The 25,984-nt window shown below is 38.2% G+C and overlaps 1 protein-coding gene and 1 long non-coding RNA gene across 4 annotated transcripts in view; both read right to left on the reverse strand.

The window, feature by feature from the left end:
- Positions 1-25,984, reverse strand: part of PRMT3 (protein arginine methyltransferase 3) — a 101,954-nt gene that overhangs the window by 32,050 nt on the left and 43,920 nt on the right. For all 3 annotated transcript variants that reach the window (XM_013177756.3, XM_066997208.1, XM_066997207.1), the window contains 6 exons: positions 25,325-25,427; positions 23,664-23,811; positions 20,282-20,423; positions 17,171-17,236; positions 9,568-9,689; positions 5,963-6,062 (listed from right to left, as the gene is read on the reverse strand). In XM_013177756.3, coding sequence (XP_013033210.2) covers positions 5,963-6,062; positions 9,568-9,689; positions 17,171-17,236; positions 20,282-20,423; positions 23,664-23,811; positions 25,325-25,427 — 681 coding nt within the window. The remainder of the gene's footprint in view (positions 1-5,962; positions 6,063-9,567; positions 9,690-17,170; positions 17,237-20,281; positions 20,424-23,663; positions 23,812-25,324; positions 25,428-25,984) is intronic.
- Positions 13,135-17,158, reverse strand: LOC136790861 (uncharacterized). The gene is made up of 2 exons (XR_010831640.1): positions 15,163-17,158; positions 13,135-13,362 (listed from the first exon to the last, which is right to left on the reverse strand). It is a non-coding gene; the product is annotated as an uncharacterized lncRNA (long non-coding RNA).

The raw sequence follows: 25,984 nt of genomic DNA on the forward strand, positions 1-25,984 counted from the left end.
GATGCTGTGGGGCAGCACTCTTGCTTCCACCCCAAAAAACGTTCAGGGATTTTGTTTTCTTCTTCAATGTGTATTAGCATCCTCAAAATTAATGACTGCAAAGAGATCTCTAGAATAAAAATCTGTGAGCTAAATATAAATAATTTCATCCTGCTAGTAGCTAAATACACCTAAAACGTCTCATGTCCCTATTATCCGTATTTTGTGTTTTGCAACAGGATTATAAAACGCTCACAGAACTTGGACAGTTTAATGCCCTGTACCATTTAATTTTCTTAATTATTCAAACAAACTACACCACTCTGAAGTTCTTTTTCATTTTAATTCAAAACTAGGTAACATATTTTGCAAATAGATCAAAATATAAGTATGGGAAGTTTTTTTTTTTTTTTTTTTAACAAGACCGCTTCAGTATTCGTTATATTCTTCATGGAGAAAAATGAGATTAAACTATTTAAAAGCATTAAGACACGAGAACAATATATAATTTCAAATAAGTATACCTGGTTGTGTGGAAAGAGCCCAAAGAAAAATACTATGCCTAAAAAAATATACTTCAGTTTAGGACCATCTCCTCCTGTACATTTCCCTTATCCATTCCTATCAAATACATTATTTCAACTCGTTTTTGCTGTTCATATTTTCTGCTTGTTGGTGAAATCAATATAAATGAAGGATTCTTTTCAAGAAGTGGTATTAGCATGCTTACAATTGCAAAAATCGTTACAATTTTTAGTACAGCAGAAAAAAACATGCAATGAAAAAACTGAGAAGCGATGTTTACCTACTTGAAGAAGTGGTGCTTTTTCTCCTCTTATCAAAGAGATTTTCTTATTTTTTGTAACACAACTGAACCTGGTCTGGTAGTCAGATTCATTAAGGCCCCAAACTGAATGTTTAACGAGATAAAAGGCATCTATCAAACCACTGCCTCATCAAGTAGATTATTTTTTTTTAAACCCTGTCAGTATAAAATGTGCATTATTTTCTTAAATCAAATTTTTACCTACAACGTTTCCACTGGACTGCAAAGTAAAACAAGTTACAGAATACCTAAAACAGTAGTTAACAGATTCTACTTTCTAACAAAGTGCTGTCTCACATCAATAGATAAACAAAACCCACGGGGCCTGCTTGATTTTGTGAAAAATCACTTTTTACTTAACACAACCCCACAAAATAAATAAATAAATAAAAACATGGCATGTTTAAATGAGAAGCAGCAGCTACATGTGAACTCTTCTGCATGGTCTGCTGCAGCACCATTTCCCTCACACTAAGTGAGCCTTCATGCTGATCTCTAATGTATGCTCTAACTCAAAACAACAACAACAAAAAAAAAAACCATTGCAGTCAGAGCAAGCCCACACATTGCAAAACCACAGCTTGACTCTTATTATGTACACCCCATTTTGCCCTTAACCAAAAGCAAGATGAGCAAGAACACCAAAAGGGAAGATGTCAAGAGTGGACAAATGACACCCATTATTAAGAGGGCAGACAAAAAGGAAATACAATTCTTTTAATAAAAAATTTCACTGTAGAGAAATGAAAGCACTGTGCTACTTAGTATGCTCCTTTGCATAAAAAAGAGCTTTTACATGGAATTTTAAATTATATTTTTACTGCGATATGGTAACTGGATGCTTTTACTAAATGATCCCTCAAATATTAACAGAAACAATACAGAATATCAAGACAACAGAAATACTACTAAGTGTTAGAAAAGCACCACCACTGTATATTCATCATCAAAATGGAAGAAAGGAGAGAACAGGTTACTTCCAGTACTTCAGACACACTTACTTCCTAGTACTTCCCCCAAGATTTGGAATACCTCGCATTCAAGACCCATCATGATATCATTCCAAAATTACCAAAATTAAGCAAGCAATGAAGTAAATAAATTTGTGATATCGGCTACCTGAACAACACAAGCATCAGATTCTATTTGTGGCTTCTATTAAGAATCCATCTCTTTCCCAGTTGTTCCTTCAGTAAGGCTATATTACATATTCAGTATCATAAAGCATTACATAAGGCAGCCATTTATGAGAATGCAGTATGTTCTAACACTGTATTTGAGACAACCAGCTTGGACGATTGTCCCTCACAGTTGGAAAAAAAGTCAAGAAACGCAGTTATTTTTCAAGCGAACAAAACTCTCAACTTCTAGCTTCGTACTCTTAGCTACAGAAACAGAACTCAAAGCATAAAGACAGAAAAAAAAAGTACATGGATGCAGCTCAAGAACACCGCACAAAAACATTATATTTTCTGGTTTTCTGCACCTTTCCTTTTAATAACCAGCCTACAAAGTTATCACATGTGGAGTAACACAGCTACGTTTGTATGGTTAGCAGATCTCATTCTATCAAACATTCAATTTAAGCAAAAACTAACTTCAGCACTTTTCCACAGCAACTCCCATTTCAAACTTACATGCTGTGTGTAAAATTAATTCCAGTAAAACTTCATTGCTTGCTAAAAATCCGGACCTCTTGAGAGCAGGCATATACGGGATCCTGACTGAGAGCAACAGCGTGCACAATTCTTGCTAACCTAAATGCTTTCCCTCTACTTGCATACAAATGACACCGCATTCAAGTCAAAATTCTAAATTTCCAGTGAAATTCAGGCATTTGCCAAACATTTTCAGATCGAGTTACTAACTGACCATGTTTTTGTATACCTCTGAGCTCCAAGCAGGATGACGCATCAGAAGCTTGCAGCCTGGTACAGATTATCAGACCATCCTCTACAGGGAAACTTCTACAAGCAAGGCCAGTGGTCAGCTCGGGTATAAAATTCACCCATTCTTACATTCTAACAACCCATCTTCAACAACCAGAAAACCTTTATCTTACAGAATCAGCGTGGTTAGCAGAACAGGCTATTACTTGTCCGTTTGTGTCTTCCTCAAGACCGTGTGGTTCATTAGGAGAGATGGCTCTTTGGTCCACCTGCTCTCTCCTGCGCTCCAGGCCTGCAGCCCTTTAAGTGCTCGCATCAGGCTGCATACTTAGCCAATGTGCTGCTAAAAGGCATTCACAGCAGTCCTCAAAGTGAAAGCATCTAAACAGATGGATTTATCTGGGTATCCAGTAATCCAAGAGGTCCTCAATCTCCACCAATCTGCCTTTCAGAAACCAACAGAACAGCTCTGAGCTCATCACACTGCCTTTCCAAATTGTTTCCATGCTGGTTTTAGTAGAATGCAATTACACAGACGCCCTGCTTATGGTCTGATTTTAAAGATGTCTAACACATACTTCAGATGTCACAAACAATTAATTTACTCTTTACATCAGAAGCAAGATCGCTGTTCCCTGTCTGCTAATTTCTTTCCTAGACCTAAAAAAAAAAAAGAAAATAAAAGCCACTGAAGAGACAGTTGCTCATAATTCAGCCTCTAAACCCAGAACATGACCAAAATGTATCCATATAAATTTTACAACTGAAACACATTATTTTTGAAGACAAGTATAGATGTGAAATATAGTTTGGCTTCATATACATCTGATATACACACCTATACACCCACACAACTATCCACAGTGTAATACACTTAAGGTGTTTGTCCCATTTTGGCATATTTTAAGGCAAAAAATTGAAAGATTAACCAAGTAGGAATATCAGTCTGCAGAATCCACAGATCACTTACACAAGCAGGAGAATGATCATCAGCCACTACAATGGAAATGTTCATAAAGCAACCCCGCACCTTTTACAATACACTCTTTGCTGTGCCATCTTTCTCAGAAAGCCTGTTCTAGAAACATGCCAGGGTGATGTAGCATCTTTTCCTCTCTCCAGCCTCCATTCTAATGCTTCATGCTTGTTCATAATTTTCCTATGCTCCACGCGTGACTTTAAAATGCCTACAGGGTACTCATCTTTAACGCTGGTCTGTACCCAAGCAAAACATAGCAATGGCTACACAAGAGAATTTGGTACTTTCTAGCATATGAGCAGTTTGCTTTCTAAGCAGAACAGCAGCTTTCCATATTGTAGTTACAAAGAAAAAATGTTGTTCCCATTGGAGGTTTCCTGCTAGTCTATACAAGTGCTCCAAATAAAGAATTGAGAGCTGACATATATTGAGCTCCTTTTTGTTCCACACTGCGCATTTACAACATTTTCAAGCCAGCGGTCTGTTTCTAAGCACTTATATTCTTACTTTAACAAAAAAGATTTCACACTGGTCGCTACCACGTAGAGAAGGAAAACAAAAAAGCAAATTCACACACTTGTGAAAATGCACAACATGAGGAAGATAGACAAAGAGGAATCTTCATTTGCATCTGGGAAACCTAGCGCTCCTTTCCAGACAGTGTTGGAACAGTCTGCGTGCTGTCCAGTTATCAATCTTACTTTCACGGCATTGTCCTCTTTATCTCTGTATTGCAGCAACCTATAAAAATGCTAACATCCCTAAACATTTAGAATACCTCATTAAATGAAATGCACGTGTCTATATAATTATAACATTAAAAGGTAAATTAGCACCGAAATGGGAAAAACAGAACATTCAGTACGTCATTTCTTACATGAGGTGCTTTTCTAAGTCCTCTATTTCACCTTAGAGATACTAGTTTACAACAGGACTTAGGTTCTTAAGTGGCCAAGTGACTTTGAGAATACAAATCCTGTACTCTGGAACAAGCCGTCTGATTTTGGGAGGATTATTCTCGGTGCACATATTAGGCAAGTGATCAGAAGTTTCCCTGAAAAAGGAATTACATTTCAAGTGAAGTCATATACTGTCACAGATCACCAATGATAACATACCAGCTTTAATCCACTAGTACCAAATGCTTAAGTCTCCCTTGAAACTAGTGACCTCAACACTAGATGAAGCTCATGCTTCTGGTAACTTTCTTTACAAGGCTGTAGAAAAAAAAAATCTGTTGAGTGCCAGCACACTGAAATATTTAATATTTTAAAAAGATAATTACTTTCACCTTTACCTGGAAATTAATTAGAAGTAAAAAGAAGTAACTTCACATACAAGCTTTCACTACTGATCTTAAAAGCAAACTTTTCTGTCCTTTAATTTCAAGTCCAAACAATGGGGATTAGTATGAAAAAACACCATTTTGAAGTGCTTTTTGAACATCTGTGGCACAGGAGACTGGATAGGAGAAGTCCACAACAGAGGTCAAATGATGTTTCCTACCACACTTCTGACAGGTAACAAACTTAGCAGCTATGGAATTCAGCCTGGCACTGGGTCTTGTCACACAGATTTCTTTCTCAGTGGCAGGCAGTAAGCACAACTGTGCTTGAAAGCACACACATGAAAGCATGTCAACAGTCCAAAAGCTGAAATCCAACAGATTCCAGGAAATGGTTCGTTTATGCACTGCATAGAGCATTTTCTATTGGCCATCATCATCGTTATGCACCTTTATTTCATTCTTACACTAAAAAGCCTGCAATCAGAAGAAACACTGTTTCAAGCTCCCTCCATGTATTCACAGATTTCTCAGTGTATATGCTCCTTCCTATCCCCTTTCCTGCATGGTCAGGATGGTCTTCAGTTGTCCTCATGGCCTTAATAGTATTTTACATATCAGAATGATCTACCTACATGACAAAACACCAAATTTCTCCATTACTTTCACATGAGCAGCTGCAATACTATTATTCAGAAGCACAGAATACTTCTATACATTTGCACACTAACCACATAACGCAAACTTATTTCTGTACCCAAACTACCTTAACTATACTTGTAGAACCTTGACTTGAAATAGCAGGTGCAAGAGAGAAGGAATTGTATTCAAATAGCATGTAATGAAGACTGCCATCCCATCAACCAGGTTGACAAAACCACTGCTGCAACAAAAAAATTTTGGCTAAAAAACAGCAACACTTAAAGATCATTTCTGAAATTGAATCAATGCAATTTTTTTTGTCCCCAAAACTGTGTCTTGAAAAGAATATTCATACACCTTACCATCCATTCAGATATAATTACATCCACTTTTTCCAAGGGCAGATCTACTTCTTCAATTCTTCCTTTGACTAGTGTAATAATATTTTCAAGTTTATTTAATCTGCAAGAAATAATATAAAACAATTAGTTTATATTTCCATTTTATGCTGTCAAGAGATGTATTCGTGTCTGTATTTTGCATTTCTTCCTTCCCCCTCAAACAACAATTTTTAGCTTTTATTATTTTTAAAATAATCAGGAAAGTACTACAATGTAACATTACTTTTCAGTTTTATGTCAGATGGTACTGTTATAAGTTTCCAAAAATTTCAGGAGATTAAGAGCCAAGCAAAGGTGGCAGCCAGTAGATCTGTATGCCTCCCGTGTGCTGTGAATGCAAGTGTGTAGACTTCAGAACCCAGGAAAATACAGAAGAGGCCAACTTAAAATGATGCTCCTCTTCATTTAGAGTTGCTTGCTTCCAGTTCTCCTTTGACCTTTGTAGTGTAAGCCTAGAGTGATTAGAGCCTACTCATCACACTAGGTAGGATATAAACGGAAATTAACTTCATACAAAGCTATTTTGCATGACTTTTTTTTTTAAAAACAAAACCAGCTACAAAGGCACAGAGAACAAATGTTCCCTGTAAGTCAATATTATAGTTATTCCACAGAAAAAGGCATCATCCCTACTGTGATTTTGCCACTCATCTGCACTGTTCAGTAACTGCAGCCATCAGTACCACCTCATATGCAAGTAAACGGACAAACTGTATACGGAGGAAGTTTCTATGACATGACCACAGCTTTCAGGAAAAAACAAAAACAAAACAAAAAAAACTGCACAACAGTTGAACGGCTAGATACTTGAATACTTGAAATTTAGTACTTTCTCCTTGGCAAACCATGTTAGCCTTTCTTGCATATACCATTATTACGATAGCTGCTGTTACAGAGAGCACAAAAGTATTCCCACCAAAAAAATCTATCTATCCACAGCAGTTCTCATCTCTCTGCCCCTACCCCCCCCCCCCCCAGCCTGATATCTTACTCTTGCATGTTGTCTGCCTTTCAATGCAGACCACTAATCACATTAAAAATTCAATCTAGAAGACAATAGGAGAAAGATCAGAAAAAAAGGGAGGGAAAGGAAAGGGTCATAGGGCTACTTGAACACATGGGCTGTTGGAAACATCAATTAAACTCTACGTGTGACAGTCATCCCTCAGAAGGGTAACAGTTCACCGTTAATATCACATTTAGTTTTGTAAGCAGAAGTTAAAACAGAAGTTTCAAGGGAGAAATAAAACATTGAAGAGCAATCAACCATATCAATATTTTAAGAACAAAAAAGCACAAACAGGTAACTTCCTAAATGACCATGTACAAGGACATAATTAAAACCAAAGAGAGTAAAAACACTAATATATTACATACTTGTTTTCAATTTTAATGTATAAAGGAAAAAAGTCATCAATATAGACGACAAACTGTAGGAAAGACTGCTTGAATGCTATTAAGAAGTATACTTTCACTTTTTATTCTAGCCTACCTGGGCAAATGACAAAAATCAAGCCTTCACTGAACTTGAAATTTTTGCTTTTTCTTGTTCCCATTAAGAAAAGATAGGGCAAATAGTTAATAAATTTACTATGAAACCTTGGGAAAGAAGGGAATGCCCTGTGGGAATGCCACACTGGCCACTTATTCCCATTTACTTATGCACATTGGTTGCACCGTTTCTAGCATTTATTAAAGCGTGTTAGAAATGAACCTGAATTCTGTACGGGACTCAAGCTTTTGATCACGTACTTTAATCATAGGTGGAGGCACACTGCACTAATTACTTTTAAGCAACACTGAGTTGTTTAGTATTCCCATAAATATTTGTTATTTCATTTTAAGTTTGTCAGTTCTATTCCTTTAGGAAAAGAGGGTTTAACAAGGCAAATACAAACTGTTTTGATATGAACCTAAGACTTGAATGTGAATTGAACCTTTTACAGCCAGTTACCTACAAATGCGTAGCTTTAGTGGTGGTTCACTGCTTAATTCAAATGGTCATTTACCACTTTTAAGAGTTAAACATTTTTGATTTGTTGTTTTTCTTAAAGGCTCACCCTTCTCCTCATTGAGGGTAACACATGTTGGCTGATACTTCTACCATCCTCTGAGTATAAAGCATATAGAACTTTTTGTACACTTACGTAAGAGATGAACAATCCAGAGTTTGTCACATAGTACATTAGAAATAAGACACTAATTCACATCCGTAACCATTTTGAACGTGTCAAGACCTCTGCCTAGTGTGAGGGAGAAGAGAAGACCAAGCAAAGCTCTTGACTGATATTACAGGGACTGGATGAGAGGCAATGGACATAAGCTGCACCCCCTGGAAATTTCTATTTGATATTTGAAAAACACAAGCAAGGATAATCGAACAAGCTATTTGCCAGAGAAGTTCAGACAAAAGCGGCAGTGTTCAGAACTTGACCAGACAATGCTTTAGCCACCTACTGTACCTGAGCCTGTTCTCAAAGTGAGCTGAACCAGATTCCCTCCAGAGGTCCCTTCCATTCTGTATAGTTCTGTGACGGTTTACACAGCACTCACCTTATTTGTGATTTTCCTGAAAACATCTTTTCTCAGTGACCCCACAGATTGTGTGCTGATGTGTCTGTGTACATGCTGTTAAATTGATTTTTTATTCATACTATAGAAAATATTACAGTGCAATGGTAATCACTTTCCAGCTAACACGAAAAACAGAGCAAAGGAGGTTTCCAAGGAAACAAAATATGGGGTGATAGACATTTATTACTCTCCACAAACATAGTGTCCCTTAAATATACTAGTGTATAGAACCTTACTAAGGACAGGTTAATACCATATAACTACAAAATTTGCCAACAAAGAAAGCTACATTTCACACCTCCATTGCAGGTGTTAAAATTGGTAAAAAATAAAAGCTTGTCATGTATTAGCTGAAAACTTCACAGTTCTAACCAACACAACAATCTAAAAAAATATACATTTAGATGGACCCAGTAAAGCATTTTAATTTTCTGTAATCTAGAAGATAAACTTATAGACATTATATAACTATTGAAATTTTCTATATATATAAAATTAAACAGCAGTGTGCGAGCGTACATCTAGATAAAAAACTAAACTTCTACTGTGTTCACCTACAGCAGTTCTGTTTACTTAACTTAAAATTTTGCAGCCAGAAAAGTTCCTCATATCATCTAGGTAGCTGTCACAACTCTAACGTTTGTTGTTTAAAAAAATAACGATTTCACCAGTAGCGACATTTCAAGTGAACAAAGTGAAAACAGGAAATGCATTGGCAGCAGCCAGTTAAAGCCTCCACAGCATGACAGTGCTGGTCCCAATGCCAATACCAAGAAGCATCTGGGAAATATTTTTCCTCAACTAGTGCTCTATTTTTACTACCTTTATCGGAACAGCAAACATGATTGCGCATCAAAACCTGTGTTAATCCTTAGAACAAAGAAGGACTTCAGTAGAAGACCTACCAAGTGATATGTGATCATTAACTCAGACTGGTATTTTAGTAACTTTTTACAGTGGTATTTCCATACTTTTTCCAGAACTTCTCCTACCTTATGATGTCCATGGCCTGATAAATGATTTCAGATTGGTCGACTCCGATCACTTTCTTCGCACCTGCTTTGGCAGCAAACATAGAAAGTATTCCAGTTCCACAGCCAACATCCAAAACCACCTGAAATGAGTAAGCAACTTAGTTTTGCTTCCATTTATTTCTCTTGCTATGATTTTTCCCACGTCCTTCTACATCAGTGAGATACCATACTTCAAAGGAAGGAAGAAAAGGTAGCACCATCTAATCTTACTGTTATATTCAGAGATATGCAAGCCAAACCACATTTATAACTCCGCACCCTCTACTACCTTTTACAGACAGGCTATGAGGCAGACTAGCTCCAGCTGCAGATGAACTCATCCACATGAGCAAAATAATTGCAAGCAGTTATTTAAGCAACAACTAAGAAGTTACACAAACAGGAGAAACAGAACATTAGAGCCTGAAGAATTTTAATATCAGTGAAACATTCTAACAATTGAATTTAGCATTGACTCTGAAAAAATATACTGTAACTCTGCAGTTTCTCATTAAAACTATTCAAAAAATTTAATTCTTTCCAGTAGTTTCATTCCAACTACAGCACACAGAGGAGGATTATGTATATGCATGTATCTGATATCACTGATTACCTTTATCTACTTGCCAAAGAGAAATGTCACAGCCACTCTGACTGCTCAACATTCAGAATGCACGTTCACAACATTCTTACGGTATCAATATATTTATCTTCTTCACTGGCTAAATCCTTCTTGGTCCAAAGTAATTTTACACAAATGGTTCCTGCCTTGCCTGTTAAAATCTGTGACTAAGTCATACTTCCATGCTTTTATTTCTCCCCTTCAACAATAAGAATTGGATATGATTCCTCAGATGCATATAGTCCTGTATTCTTCTTTAGAATCATATAAAAGAAAGTAAATCCCTAGTCATTCATAACACCAAGGAACAAAGCGGTGTCCTATCCTTTTGCCTCTAGAACAGAACGTGCCAAATTCATTATATGGAAAGAACTGTAAGGAGACGAGATTGACAAATCTTTCTTCGTATTTACTGTCCATAAAAACTTCTATAGATCATTTTATGCTCCTTGTAAAGAGTTCATAAATCCCCTGCTAGAAATGGCCACAGTGCCACAAAACAGCTATGGCTTTGATGACTAAATTTCAAAATGCTGAATGGCACAGTTTTAAACCCACGAATTATTTTCTAACAGGTTTAATAAAAAAGACAAAAAAATCCAGGAAGATGAGATCCCTAAGTTTTCCTCAAAGACAAACTTCATCACCACACTTAAAAAAGTGTATTCAATTTAACACGACTACTGCAAACACTTGGTTTTGACATCTCAAATATTAACTACTATAGCAAGATTAGAACATTTAAAGAAGCAAAAGCAAAGCAACTGAGATTTTATTTTTTTACACCAAATATTAAATACTAGAGTTGCCAGCAATATTAAGCATTGGAAAGCAGAGATTTTGTCCTGTAGCACTATTCATGGTTACTGCGAGGGCGCACTGCTGGCTCACGGTCAGCTTGGTCTTAACCAGGGCCTCCAGCCGCCTTTCTGCAAAGCTGATTTCCAACCAGTAGGTCCCCAGCCTGTACTTGGGGGGGGGGGGGGGGGGTTTATTCCTCCCCATGTGTGGAGTTTGCACAGCACTTGGATGAACTGCAGAGGACTCCCGTTGGCCCACTTCTCCAGCCTGTGGGGGTCCCTCTGAGCAGCAGCACAACCAAGGGGGTTACAAAGCATCTCTCAGTTTAGCGTTATCTGCAGATTGGCTGAGGGTGCATTCTGTCAATTGGCCAGTTCACTAATGGTCATATTATCAGACTTCTTAATATAGTTAAGCTTTACTAATGGTGTTTAAAAAATTCTAATCACTAGATCCAAAAACGTTCTCAAAACTGAAAACAGTAGTACAGTCCTAAAGAGTACGCAGTCACTCGGATTGTGCACAGCAGTTAAGCATTAACAGACTCCAAGCTGTAAAGACAGACTTCCTTTGCCACACAGTAGAGCACAAATAAGTTACTAAAATAACTCTAGGATAAGAGGAATATCAAGTCAGAGTTACTAGTCATGAAGATCATCTATTAGAAAGGAGTACTAAGTTATTTCAGTGGCTTTCCTTAGCACAGCTTCTAGTGTTGTGAAACGGTCCTCACAGCTTTCGTGACATTCTTTTTCCAAAGGAGGCATCGAATCACTCAGTAATCAATCCTGCACTTGAGAATTATAACCCCATTTTCAAAAATATTTCGATGCAATAATGCACTCTTACTCGAGAGCTATTGAGAACTCTTGTTTTGGCACAACAGGAGCTTGCATCTACACTTGTAAATTTCATTTTACAAATGCTACCCATTTAAGCACATGAATGCTCTGTCCATCAGGTGTGTTTGCCTAGCATTGCATACAACTTATATGCTTTGAGGATGGATACAAAGCAATGAAACTGAAGTCAGCATGAATAAAAATAGCCGTTTATCCTTCGCAGCACAATCTAAGTTAGCCTCTGCTGTGGTGTACTGGGAAGCATGACTGAGATTTGAATGCCACCTGTCTTCACAGGCCAACTTACAATCTGGAAGCAGACAAGAGAACATTAGCATAATGGGGTTTTATCAGCATCTTGCATGGAGGCTGGCAACAGAAGTTGCAGATAGAGTTGCTTGTTCCATTTGAATTCTTTGCAGCTTTGTTCTAATGGGAGTCAATCCCATGACCCATTCGCAAGTTACACGTGAGTAGTAGTGGCTACAGAAGTGCCTGGGCTCAAGTCTTCTGGAGACAGGAAAAGGAAGTAAAAACCAGCGTTCCTGCAGCTGTTGATATCTCGTGCTCCATAACACCATCTCTTCTATCGCTCTACACATGGTAGTTAACAGAACTGCTGAGCCATGAAAGCTGAAGTCAGAGCCAAAAACAAACCTCTGTGAAAGAATGCTCTTGATGTGCAGTTGCATGAAAGAGAGCAATCACCACAAATAGGAAAAAAATCAAAACAGACAACACTTTGGACAGCTGCCCTGGTCACTTAAAAACCCAGATGGAACTCATCTAGCCTCAGGCAGGGGACGGGGATGGAGAAAAAGGCAGAGGAGAGAATATGTACAAGCTGGAACACATCTGAGGAACTGAAAGACAAGCAAAATGATCACCAATTAGCCTAAGGACAAGGGTCTACAGCTAACGCATTCTTGCAGTGATCACATATGGCCTCTCACCAGAAATCTGGAACAGCTGGACTGGTGATTTGACTACACCATTACAGACTGCAGCATCACATCCTTCTCTGCCATCTAATCAAAACTGATAGGCTAGCTTTCATAACAGAAAATATTACTTCACATTCAGAAAGACAGAAGGTCAAGTAATTTGGTCAATTTAATTCATTCCATCAATGAACTTTTAGTAGCAATAATGTTTAAAAACACACTTTTCTCCTCAATATCCCAATGATACCTGCGTTGAACTTATATTCTACAACAGAAACTTAAGCATGAAAATACCATTTGTTTTTAACCAAAAATATTTTTTCTGTAAAATGGATCACATTTCCTTTTACCAAGACAGATCACTTGAACTATTTGTTAGGAATTGTCCTAGCAGGAATTTGTCCTATTTTCACCTCAAGTACATTTGACAGGTTTATAGCAAAGACAACAAGAACAGGATTCATTCAAGTTTTAATAATTTATTTTGAATCCTGAAAGAATAAGCTGACTGGTTCTGAATGTAGTATGCACAAACAAACAGATGCTGTGTTATCATCCCATTCAGCTAAGTTCCCATTCAGAACTAAAGAATACATAGGGCCGCTCCTTGATAGGGAAGGTCTCCTCACAGACAATGACATAGGCAAAGCAGAGACGCTTAACGCCTTCTTTGCCTCTGTCTTCAATGCCGATGATGGGCTTCGGGACCCAGGGTGCCCTGAGCTGGAGGACCGGGACGGTGGGGATGACAAACTCCCAACCGACCCTGAACGTGTGCGGGATTTGCTACTCCACCTGGATCCCTACAAGTCCATGGGTCCGGATGGGATTCATCCCCGGGTGCTGAAAGAGCTGGCGGACGTCATCGCAGAACCTCTCTCAATTATTTTTCAACGATCCTGGGAATTTGGAGAGGTCCCGGTAGACTGGAAGCTGGCAAATGTTGTGCCGATTTACAAGAAGGGTCAGAAAGAAGACCCTAGCAATTACAGGCCTGTCAGTCTCACGTCAGTGCCTGGTAAAATCATGGACAAGATGGTTCTCGAACTTATTGAGGCTCACCTGGGGGACAAAGCAGTCATTGGTCCCAGCCAGCATGGGTTTGTGAAGGGTAGGTCCTGCCTAACTAACCTGATTTCCTTTTATGATAAGATCACCTGTATGACGGGCCAAGGGAAACCAGCTGATGTGATTTTTTTGGACTTCAGCAAGGCTTTCGACACGGTTTCCCATAGGATCCTACTGGACAAAATGTCCACCATACAGCTAAATAAAAACATCATACGATGGATGAGCAATTGGCTAACGGGCAGGGCCCAAAGGGTTATGGTAAATGGGGCTGCGTCAGGCTGGCGGGCGGTCACCAGTGGGGTCCCTCAAGCCTCCATTTTAGGGCCGGTACTTTTCAATATTTTTATAAACGATCTGGATGTAGGAATAGAAGGTATTTTGAGCAAGTTTGCTGATGACACCAAACTTGGAGGAGTTGTGGACTCGGATGAGGGTGGAAAGGCCTTGCAGAGGGATCTGGATAGGTTGGAGAGCTGGGCGATCACCAACCGCATGAAGTTCAATAAGAGCAAGTGCCGGGTCCTGCACCTGGGACGGGGAAACCCTGGCTGCACGTACAGACTGGGCGATGAGACGCTGGAGAGCAGCCTAGAAGAGAGGGATCTGGGGGTTGTGGTTGACAGCAAGTTGAATATGAGCCAGCAGTGTGCCCTGGCGGCCAGGAGGGCCAACCGTGTCCTGGGGTGCATCAAGCACGGCATCGCTAGTAGGTCAAGGGAAGTGATTGTCCCGCTCTACTCTGCGCTGGTGCGGCCTCACCTCGAGTACTGTGTGCAGTTCTGGGCACCACAGTATAAAAAGGACATGAAACTGTTGGAGAGTGTACAGAGGAGGGCTACGAAGATGGTGAAAGGCCTGGAGGGGAAGACGTACGAGGAACGGCTGAGGTCACTGGGCCTGTTCAGCCTGGAGAAGAGGAGGCTGAGGGGAGACCTCATCACAGTCTACAACTTCCTCGTAAGGGGGTGTCGAGAGGCAGGAGACCTTTTCTCCATTAACACCAGTGACAGGACCCGCGGGAACGGGGTTAAGCTGAGGCAGGGGAAATTTAGGCTCGACATCAGGAGGGGGTTCTTCACAGAGAGGGTGGTTGCACACTGGAACTGGCTCCCCAGGGAAGTGGTCACTGCACCGAGCCTGTCTGAATTTAAGAAGAGATTGGACTGTGCACTTAGTCACATGGTCTGAACTTTTGGACAGACCTGTGCGGTATCAAGAGTTGGACTTGATGATCCTTAAGGGTCCCTTCCAACTCAGAATCATAGAATCATAGAATATCCTATGATTCATTCACACAAACGCACCTCTTAGGGATACTGCAGGTTTGTATTAAAAGCCAGTAACATCAACTAAGCTGTTTGAATCAACTTCTACAGCCAGCCTCGCAGTTGTCCTTTCAGAAACAACAAAAAGCATTGCCACATATTTTCTAACGAGAAATGGCATATGGGAGTTCTAAGAATATTACAGGAGTCTAGGAAATAAAACATGAAGCTGTTCTTTTCATATTTTTTAATTATAATCAAATTTCTAAAGGAAATCAGCCTATTTTCCCAGGCTGGACATGTCACTTGATATCATTCTGGGAGCATCATATGATATATAAATTAAGCCTAACAACTGAACACTTTCTTCAGTGGAAATATGCAACAGGTTTCACTTTAGTGCTAGATTTTTGAGAAAATCCCATATGTTTTCCATAACAATATACCAAACAACAGCTACACAAAATTTGGTCAGATATTAAGCAAAGCACTGGTCAGCTGAATGCAAACTATTGGCAACTCAACGCAACTGATAACCTTTCTTTCCACTCAACCTTAACGCACAGGGTTTGGATGGAAACGCTATGATTTGAGGCAAGAGGTATCTTAAAGAAAAAACTGCCATAAAAACAGAGTTCAGAAATCGGTTTGTAGATGCTGTAATAGTAATAAATAACCTTCTCTATAGGAGCTGAACGCTTTCACACGAAGCAAAACCAGCAAGTAAGCACACAAGTTCAAGCCAATGCCTGAGCAAGTGCATCTGTAGGTAGGTCTTAAGCAACATTATCTAGAACTCTTCACCTACATTTTGTATGTGTCCATACAACAGAGGAGAAACCCAAACCACACTGTTCCACTAGGACAGACATTCTTAAGACCAATCACATCCTGTGAAAATTCGTAGTTACCAATTCTAGGGGCATCTATGAAACTTAATTACTCAAAAGAAAGTTTTGTTTCTTTATTGATCTTTCTGTTTTGTTGGATGAGCTGCCCAGCTCTTTGATCATCCATATCTTTCAAGTAACTGGCAGTATCATGTTTCAATGACACTTTTGCTTGTTCTCTCATTATCACTAGAAGCTTCACAATGTTTAGTAGAAACAGGCTTATGATACCGAGGCAAAAAATCAAACCATTATTTTCCACTGTAGCTGCTAAAAGAAACCTGATGTGAGAAATATCAAGAGCATGCACTATCCACCTAGAAATACCTCCCCCTGTAAAACTACCTAGGACAACTTCCAACTCAAGAACTTACGTTACCACTTATTAACAGAGTCTCTTATCAGAACCAAAATAAAAATCTGAAGTGATTTCCTTCCATAAGCCTGTCAGCTGAATAACAGTAAGCAGTAAGTAGAAGAAAGCTAATCCAGAATACAAGTCCACACAGCACAAAACAGAAGCCACCAAACTCATCAGAAATAGCCAACAGAAACACAGAAGACAAGAAGAGTATTACATCTGCACTGGGGTCATAACCGCAGTAGGATCATAAACATCCACAGGCCTCTTTTCTCCTCACTGCACGGGAAATAGCAGTTCCCTGTTCCAAGTCCTCGAACAAGAGCCTTGTCTGGATATACTAAACACCACCAACTCAACAAGTCAGTTGCATGTGAATTCTTCCCCAGATCTAATTGTACAGTGCTTCTAAGATGTCGTTACTGAATCAGGCCCAAATAGAAATTCGCTTAAATTCTGGTAAAGAGTGCCTCCTAAGATAGATTCTGCTTAATATACTAGATGAGAAAGGTTTAACTTCACCCCGCCAACATAATTAATGAACATCCCGACATGGCACGCATAACAGTGACAACAGTGATCAGCGCTTCTGTTATCAGCACTGTCCACCCTCCAGCAGCTGAATAACATTCTACCACCTAATAAAGCCAGAGTATATTAAATCAAATCTTGTCAGTGCAATATTCCAACCCAAAGCTACAGAGTAGCCAGTCGGAAGGATTTCTACCGCTTAAAAAAAAAAACACAAACTGCAGAAATTACTGAATTTTGAGCTGTTTTACTTACCTTGTCCTTGAAGATATGTGGATTTTGATATATGAAGTCACGATAGCTTTCTGTACGCACTTTATCCTATGATTTAAAGCAGAAAAAACAATCTTCACTTGGCCTATTTATATACAAGATATTGTTCAAAATTGCTGAGAAAGTTGCTTTTAACTTGGCCTGAAGATGTTTTGTGGCTACTGTATTTATAAGGATTCTCCAATAATATTTTCCATACTAAAATCCTTTAGCATTTATTCCCTAAGCAAATAAAGCCAGCTGAGCCTCTGGAAGAGAAAATAAATAGCTTTCACTATTCTGACTTGCTGCATTGGATTTTGGATGCTTCAAAGTTCTTAATACCTCTTCATCACCTAGCACGAACAGCAGTAATAGAATGACAATACTACATCAACTTTACACAACAGCTTTCTATACAATGGTAAAAATTTGACTGATGAGCTCATAAAACTTTCTGCATCATTCTACGCTCTTAACTTGCATGACACGCAGATTCCTCAAAAGGAGTCATGGATCATATTAACTGTTTCTATTTCTGAACAAACTACAAATCTGAAAGCCTGAACACAAGTCAGTAATTAAAGTCGTACAGCCCATCCTATGAAAGCTTAAATTAAATAAATAGAGATCTAACTATAACTCAACATGATCTGAGAAGCTGGAATGTTTTCAAGCATATAACGAAGCGTTTACAATATCTCCGTGTATGAAAGCTAGTGGCATAGCCTGATCCATCAGCAAGGTAATATACTGATCCTCTTAATATGCATCACCAGGTGCACAAATTGACAGCCAAGTATACCTTTTGGAATTGCTGTTGCAGGTCAGATGTTAGAGCCAAGCAAAAATAGTATCTTTTAAGTCATCTTTTATTAGATAAAGATGGACTACGAATAATACTCAAGTAGAAAATATAACTGTTTATATTCAAGATTACATTCTTCTACTGTAGCAAATAAGAATTTTTATAAGAAGTATCAAAACTAAAGAAATTTTCTATAGTGAGAAAGAACAAAGTCTATTTTATTAGGAAAAAAGGTCACAAAGAGACTCAGAACAAAGAATATGTTCATAAAAATTATATAAACAAACCAGGTTATTCTGATGCTTGAAAACCCTAAACTCCAGTTAACGGTTAAGATGATCACCATACACATAGCCCAAACAGTCACGGAGTATTTTACAAAATTTTACTTTCAAAATGTATGCAATTAACGTGAATAAAACAGATCCTTTAAAATTATGTTGGCTTACTACAACAATTCATTGAGAGCAACTATTTTTAGTAGTTCACTTCTATCTCAGTATATAATAGGATTTGCTGAAACAACCAAAATAGTATAAAAAAATCACAAGGTTCAGCATCAATCAAGAAAGCAGCCAGCTGGAAAGCCTTCAGCCTTCCATCCTGCCCACTCACATTGCCTCAGCACTGCCCCACCTAAATCAATACAATTCTAGCTCGTGTCTCTACTATATGCACTACTGCACTACTGTCACGGTCATTCACTTCAGGTCTCTCTATTCATCAATTCTGTTCTTTCACTCACCATTTCAATGCAATACTTTTCTTGCTTTTAAATAAAATGGTAGGGAAACTTATTAAGACAATAAGTAAGAAATTCTGAAGAGAAAAGGCAAGAGGGAAAAACAGCCATTTGACCAGTATAAAGTAACAACCATCCTTCCCTGGCTTTGAAGTAGTTGCAGCGAAAGAAACAAATCGGAACTTCAGCCTGCTATTACTAGGCATGAGGAAAATAAGGTTTCCAAATATAACACCGTCAGAAACAAGCTGACAACACACAGCAAATCCCCTTTCTTAAAAGTTTCAATGTAGCAAACCCATTTATTTATATACTACTGACATACTAAAAAATCAAAATGAAAGCCTGGCATAGAGCAAAAAATTCCATATATGTGTGGCAAAAAATCAATGTTTTCCTAAGGTTAGAAAAAAAGTCTGAAGTCTTCTTAAAAACATTCTGACAAACATTCCCTGAAACCAAACTCCATTTGCAGAAATGCACAATTATAAAGAGCTTCATAATCAAAGACTTCCTCATCTATACCCTTTAACAGCTCAAACGACACCTTTATTTATACGACTGACCTACAAAAACCAACTCCTATCATTTATCTTCCAGATTTTCAATATATTTCTCTAGACTACTAATTTAGGAAAACATTCTTCTATCTCTGCAGAGACCTTTGTGCTTCTGCAGCACTCCCTCTCCCTTGAAATTTACCTCACACTTATACTAGTCTTAATACAGGTTCAGGTGCATTTCTACATTAGGGCCATTAAATGATTTACAAAGCAGAAAATTTTATATGCTACCTGAGTGGACAAAGTTACTTTGCAACTCCATATTCTATCCATACATTTAGGCAGGAATTTCATTTATTTCTGCCATAAAAATGATAAAACTGCTTACAACTTTCCTAACTACGGCCTTTTCTCAGAAAGGAAGCATCGAGGGATTTTAATTTACATGCCAATTATAGGATGTTTAATTTTATTTTTTATTTTTTAATTTAAAAAGGAAGAGGTTTCCCCTTAAGGGTTAAGGCTTTTTTTTTTTTTTTAATATCTTAATCACAAAAAAGGAGCTTACAATTTTTCCAGCTATTCAATGTCATGTTGTCAATATGCTGGATGGCACACAAATGACCCCAATTTCTGCTTTTACTTAGTGCAATAGGAAACCACGATAACTTGCCTGACAAATTTTAATTGTTTGGAAAAAATAATCCGAAGAAAAATATTCATCATCTGTACCGTACCATTATATCATGTATCTTTTAAGCATACAGGAAAAAGCTGCTTCTGGCAAGGTAAAGTTGTGGAAGATACTGCAGCATCTTGAAGCCTGTCTCTAGAGTAAATGATTTTTTTTTCCCTAATTCTTCCTGTACAGTAAAAAGGATTCATAGAAAGGAAATAAAACTGAAAAAAGGATCTCAGCCCAACTCCTAGGAAAAGAACTACCATGTATAGAAAGGGTTAAAAATGCAGCTACTCTGCAGTATATTTACGGGCACACAGCCCGCTTCATCCCATCTTTCCTCTTTAGCCCTACTCAGATGCAGTTGAGATCACTTTCTAACCTTTAGCATCTCTTCGTGTATCCCATAATGCCCGTAGGAGCTGAAGTAAACATCATCCTCATCCTCGTGAAGGTCTGCAATGGCGTTGGATGACGAGCTGCTACCGACATCCACGTTCATCACGAAATCTTGTGCAAATTGTCTGTAATCAATTTGAAATACACCCTTGAGACATGTTTATGGGACCATGAAAAGGAGGCGGGGGGGAGGAAGCTTGAAAGAGATAAGGAATCCAGACTGCACAGGGGCTTTTACAACAATGGGCCCGGCTTCGGCTTTAAATGTGCACAATCTCCCTCTGCTGGCTCCTGGAGGCTGCTGCACGATGATCCACCACTCTTGCCGCATTAGGTATCCACGCTTCTCTCTTAATTTTAAGCAGTATTAGTAGTGAAACAGTTGCTGTATTCATCTGTGTGCCAGCCACAGTTCAATCCAATTCAGATTTCATTTCTATTTTTAAGTAGCAACTCCTTGTTTGGCACTTCCTAGTACAAAAGCTAGTACCACCATGGTAAAAGTCTACAGGGCGACAACGTATGTTTTGTGTATGTAATGTAGTTATGGACTCAATACCACAAACAACACTTCAGAACTATAAGTCACGTATAGCTGAATGACTCATGGAAGGTTGAAGAAAGCACTTTAAAATGGAAGTATCAGAGTGAAGCTAACTCCGAGCTTAAAATTCACGTTATTTTACTTCTGCTTTTATTCACATTCCATACTTATTTTCCTCTTCCATGGCCTCGTACTCCTTGTATGTATGCTATGTTCTCACTTCTCCAAGAAAGAATTGATGAACATTTTAGAAGAATTTTGGATGAAGGAACCCATACCTACGGTTTTATCATGAAAACTAAAATTAAAGATTGACAACTGAACAACTCATACTATAATGTTCTAGCTGACACTTCAATATAAAATCAAGTGGAAGAGCAAAAGTGCTTCAGCCAAACGGTATTCCTTCAAGTTCTACAGTCCGACCTAGACCGATCCAAAGCAGCCAACACTGACCTTTAACTAAAGCCGTATTTTCTTACATAGGAATCTATACAAGCTCCAGGTAACACCTCGTTACCAGTACCATCCTTACAGGACAACAAAATTACTATTTCAGTCCTGACATTTTAAATACTTCTGTGCTTAGTTTAGATGGGGAAGAGAAGGTGGTAAGGGAACTCACACTACAAGGCTGTCAGTATTAGAAACTTCCTATACTTCCTGACATAGAGGTAGGATACAGATCTTATTTTCAATATTGGTCTTTACCGTACACTAGTTCATGTTTTTATTACTTTTTATAAGTACTGAAGATATAAAAATAGCGACTTATAAAACTTAAATTGTATGGCATACAATTAAAATTAACATTTTGTACATCTTAAACTTAATTTCAGATTTGAAATTACTTTAACTGGATTCAGCCAAGAGTTCCCCCAGCCTATGCATGCAACACAAGTACCAAACAAGAACTCTAGATGCGGAGATTCCCTCTACCTTTTTAATCAAGAAACAAATACAAATAAAAGCCATCATCTCTAAACAGGACACAGATGGAATAAAAAGATCAGATATACAAGCCATGCTCTTTTATCTCTAAATTATATCAAATGCTAAAGGTGACCTGATTTATATAATAACTGTTACCATTTGTGAGGAAAAAAACACCTCCAGCTACCTGTTTTTGAAATTGTATCCCCCTCCATTTCATCACAAACAAGTCTGCTGAGCCTGGAAAGCTTGGAGAAACTTTCTGCATGAATTATTTCATGCTCATTTAGTCGGTGTCCTTATATACTATTACTCCCACGCTTAGAAGGCAACAATGTCTAGGGAGCTGCATGACTGATCCTGACCAGTCATTAAAACACGCAACATTTTTTCCATACCTTAAAGAGCAACATCTGCATAATACAATCACACTGCAACTGAAACAAGTTACAGTTAGTCTCCCACGAAGGGTCTGTAGATAGGTGAAGCATGAGAAAGCTCCTGGACCTAGCTTTAACTCCTGAAGCCCAAGTCAGTCAACCAGCCTTCTGGTATACGCCTATTTCCGTGACAGAAGACGGTAGAAAAACAAGTTCCCATAGATTAAGGTCCCTTTTGCTATTCTTGCTCCGTTCCACTTACAAGCTCCTTTTATTTTGTTGAGGGGAGCACTATATCATCTACCTGAAAGGAAACATCTGTACATCATCTCTTTCAATAGAGTAACCTACAGCAGAAATCAGCATCACTATGAATTACAGCATGTAGGCTACTACAGTGCAACTGCCCATAATTTACAACTGGTCTGCTTCACCTGATCTACATCTGGCTAATTTTTGCTGCCAGCCCATCCCTGCTGAGTCGAAGAGCCTGCACTGAAAAAGAACAACTAAAGAGTCCCTTTTACACCAACAGATAATTTGATAAGCTAACCTCTAAAAGAAATATATAAGGCTGATTTAAGTTTAGAGAGTTGAAAAGAAATGGCAACTGAAGACCTGAAAATGTTCTTTTTGCTTTAAATCAAAAAGAACCAAGGTAGAGTCAGGCAAGACGACATCCAGTTGAACAAGTTTGCTACACATACTGAAAAATGTCTCTCATTCTCATTGTTTATGATGAATTTATGCATAATGCACACACATATGAGAGAAGTGCCATATGCTTTAAAGTACTACTTGCAGAAATTAAACCTTGCTTAAGACAAAACTGTCCATTTTGTATATGTCTAAATAACTGGTGATAGTAGTTAGGATTTGAATAAAACTAATTTAGTTTGGTATACTTATTTGCTAACAATATCAAGCATGTACTCTCAGAACATACAGTAAGCCCTCAAATGTATTTTACAAATCAAGCTTTTTTCTGCTTTACCTTTCAACAGAAAATCTTAACTTGTTTTCCCAGGTCTGTTAAATACATTTTCAGTTTTTCAGTCCCTGATCACTGTAGCTGTTATCTTGAAATTATGTTTTCATACAACATTTAATCCTGTGTAATCTCAAAAGAACATTAAATTCCCATTTTATGCATGAGCATCGTCAATCTGTTTTTTTGAAGACCTCAAGATTTCAAAGTATCAGACACAGCTATTGGGATGCCTAGATTTCTGTATGCTATACATTTAATATTCTTACTAATTGAACCCACACTTAAAAATAAAAGTAGCTGAAAAGTTGGTTTATTAAATTTCATCAAGGGTTAACCCAAGACAGAAGTATGTCTATGTCTAAGACAGAAGTGAAGCCACCATCCGTTCCCAGCACAAGATATTAATTTGATTTCATAGTTACATTCTACCACTTGTTTCAATTTGTTGGTATTTCAACATGAACATCTCACCTTGCCTAAAACATCAAATAAAAAAAGCCTCAGTTCAAGCCCTTACTTCATTTTTTGAAGATCTTCCTGTGCTCTAGCCAAGGCTGCTTCTGCGAGTCTTGCTCTGTGTTCTGCACATTTTAATTGTTCAAGCACTGTCGTATCATTTAAACCATTAGAACACATGTTGGCTGGTTCACATACATCTTCTATATCTGATGAAATAGAGAAGAAAATATGCTCATAAACGCATTACTTTACCAACATTACTATATCTGTCTTTGAACAATTTGCAAATATAGTGTGTTTTAGAAGAAACATCACTGAGTTTGACAGGACTAACTGCAGAACACAATATTATTCACTAAAAGCATGATGTCAGACATAAGCTCAAAGTTAAAGCAAATAAATCCACAACTCGGACTTCTTCAGATACCTGCGTTTGATTATTGATAAATGAGACATTAGTTTTAGCTTTAGTTAATTACAGTGCTATTCTCTATTTTTCCACACAGAGAACTCAGAAGAGTCTAAGTAGAAGAAATGTAGATGAAACATTGTTTTTAAGTACCACAACTTAGATCCAGCAGTAGGACCCATTCAGCTCTTGATAAATGCATCTGATGAATTCAAAAGATGTCAGATGATAAAAAAAAAAAAAAGAGTGCTGCTATGTTTCTGGATGTAGTATGAAGCTACTGCCAGCTTGTCAGGCACGAGACTTCATTAAAAATAGGAAACAAAATACAGCTATGCTTATCTTGTAATGATAGGAAACAAACTATTTGTTCCATGAGATTGAAGCAAAGCAGATATTTAAAACAAAATTTGCAGATGCTCATATTATCTGTAACTCTTAGCAACCACTAAGGCAGCTGAAAGCACCAAGCACTGCAGAAGACAGTAACATGGGCACAGAGTGCACATTAGGCTGGAAAGTACACAGTGAAACGTGAAAACCCTGATGTAACCAATGTATGGACATGCATGCATTATCCATCTAGCAGGCATTATCTCTGCCATCAGGCAGCAGGGCTTGTTTAGAAAAGGGCAGACTATATGGAGTAGAAAAATTCCACAAGCCCTGAGTACCTTATGGTTTTGGGGAAAGAAAGACGCACAGCGAAGTGCCAAACAGATACATAGTTGGAAGACCATAGACAGCAAAAGTAAGTTCAAAAGTCAAACTGAATTCCCTCAAGACTTTCTAACAAAAAGATCATTAGAACCGCTAAAGGCAGAACTCTTTTATGCAATTGTATTATCGTACACTTGGTTGGTCCGAAGACCCAACCTAAAAAATATGAAGCTCTTCAAACACAGCAGATTGCTTGCTCCTCACTTGTACATTCTTGATTCAAAGCACCTGATTTTAAGTATTTGCGTTTAGACACTTTATAAGCCCCATATATCTTCCACTGAAGTTTAGGTAGAATGCCTCTTTGACCTGCTTCATTACCACATATGGCATCTCAACTATGAACATCATATTTATACGTGAATGCAGATAATAAACAGAGCTATGAACACCTCAGCCATTAAAAATCAGCATACAATTTGTGGTAAAAATATCAGAGTGACTGAATGTCCTTAGTTCAATTATTACGTGGACTTTCTCAAGTACTCAAGTTAATTTAGGAGTAGCGATGAAGCTTTCTGTGACACAGACTCTTAATACCACATTTACCCCACGACACAGTGTAATCATACTGAAAAGCAGTTATTTACCAAACTGAAGCAGGAGATCATCTTCTAGCTCTGGTTTCAGATACTCCTCTCCATCCCAAGGCACTGGGCTGCTGAGTGATTTCAAATATTCTGCTGTTGGTTTCTAGAGAAAAGGAGAAGAGCTTGTGAGTTTCTTTGAAAACACCAGACCTTCAATTCCAATCAAGAAAACAAGGCACGGGTCTTTTCTTCCACCCATTAAAATAAATTGTGTATTACAAAAGTAGTTTTATAGCAAATAAGAAAAATACTGCTTTAAAGCCAAACTAGCAAGAACAATAAAGAAAAACTTCTAGCTTCCATCCTGGCTCTGACATCAAGCATTCACATTAGCATAGTGACACTACAACCATGGCGACCAGAGATGAGCATAAAAATACATTTTTAAGCTAGTCTGTGTTGCAAAATCCAGAAAGTTACAGGATTGTGGAACTCAGTACAAGCAGTGAAGCACAGCAGACTACCAGACATTGAAGGACACCTTCAGGATTACATTACATAAACCAAGTTTACACAGGTGTTCAGCTGTGTCAGCCTCGCAGTTTACAAGAGAGTTAATAAATGAAACTAACATCCCAATTGCATTAAGTCTTTTTACATGCACAGCACCTTACAGAAATGTTACATTGTCTCGTGTTTGCATTTGGCCAGGTAATGCTT

The sequence above is a fragment of the Anser cygnoides genome, chromosome 5 (assembly GCF_040182565.1).
Source record: "Anser cygnoides isolate HZ-2024a breed goose chromosome 5, Taihu_goose_T2T_genome, whole genome shotgun sequence".
NCBI lineage: Eukaryota > Metazoa > Chordata > Aves > Anseriformes > Anatidae > Anser > Anser cygnoides.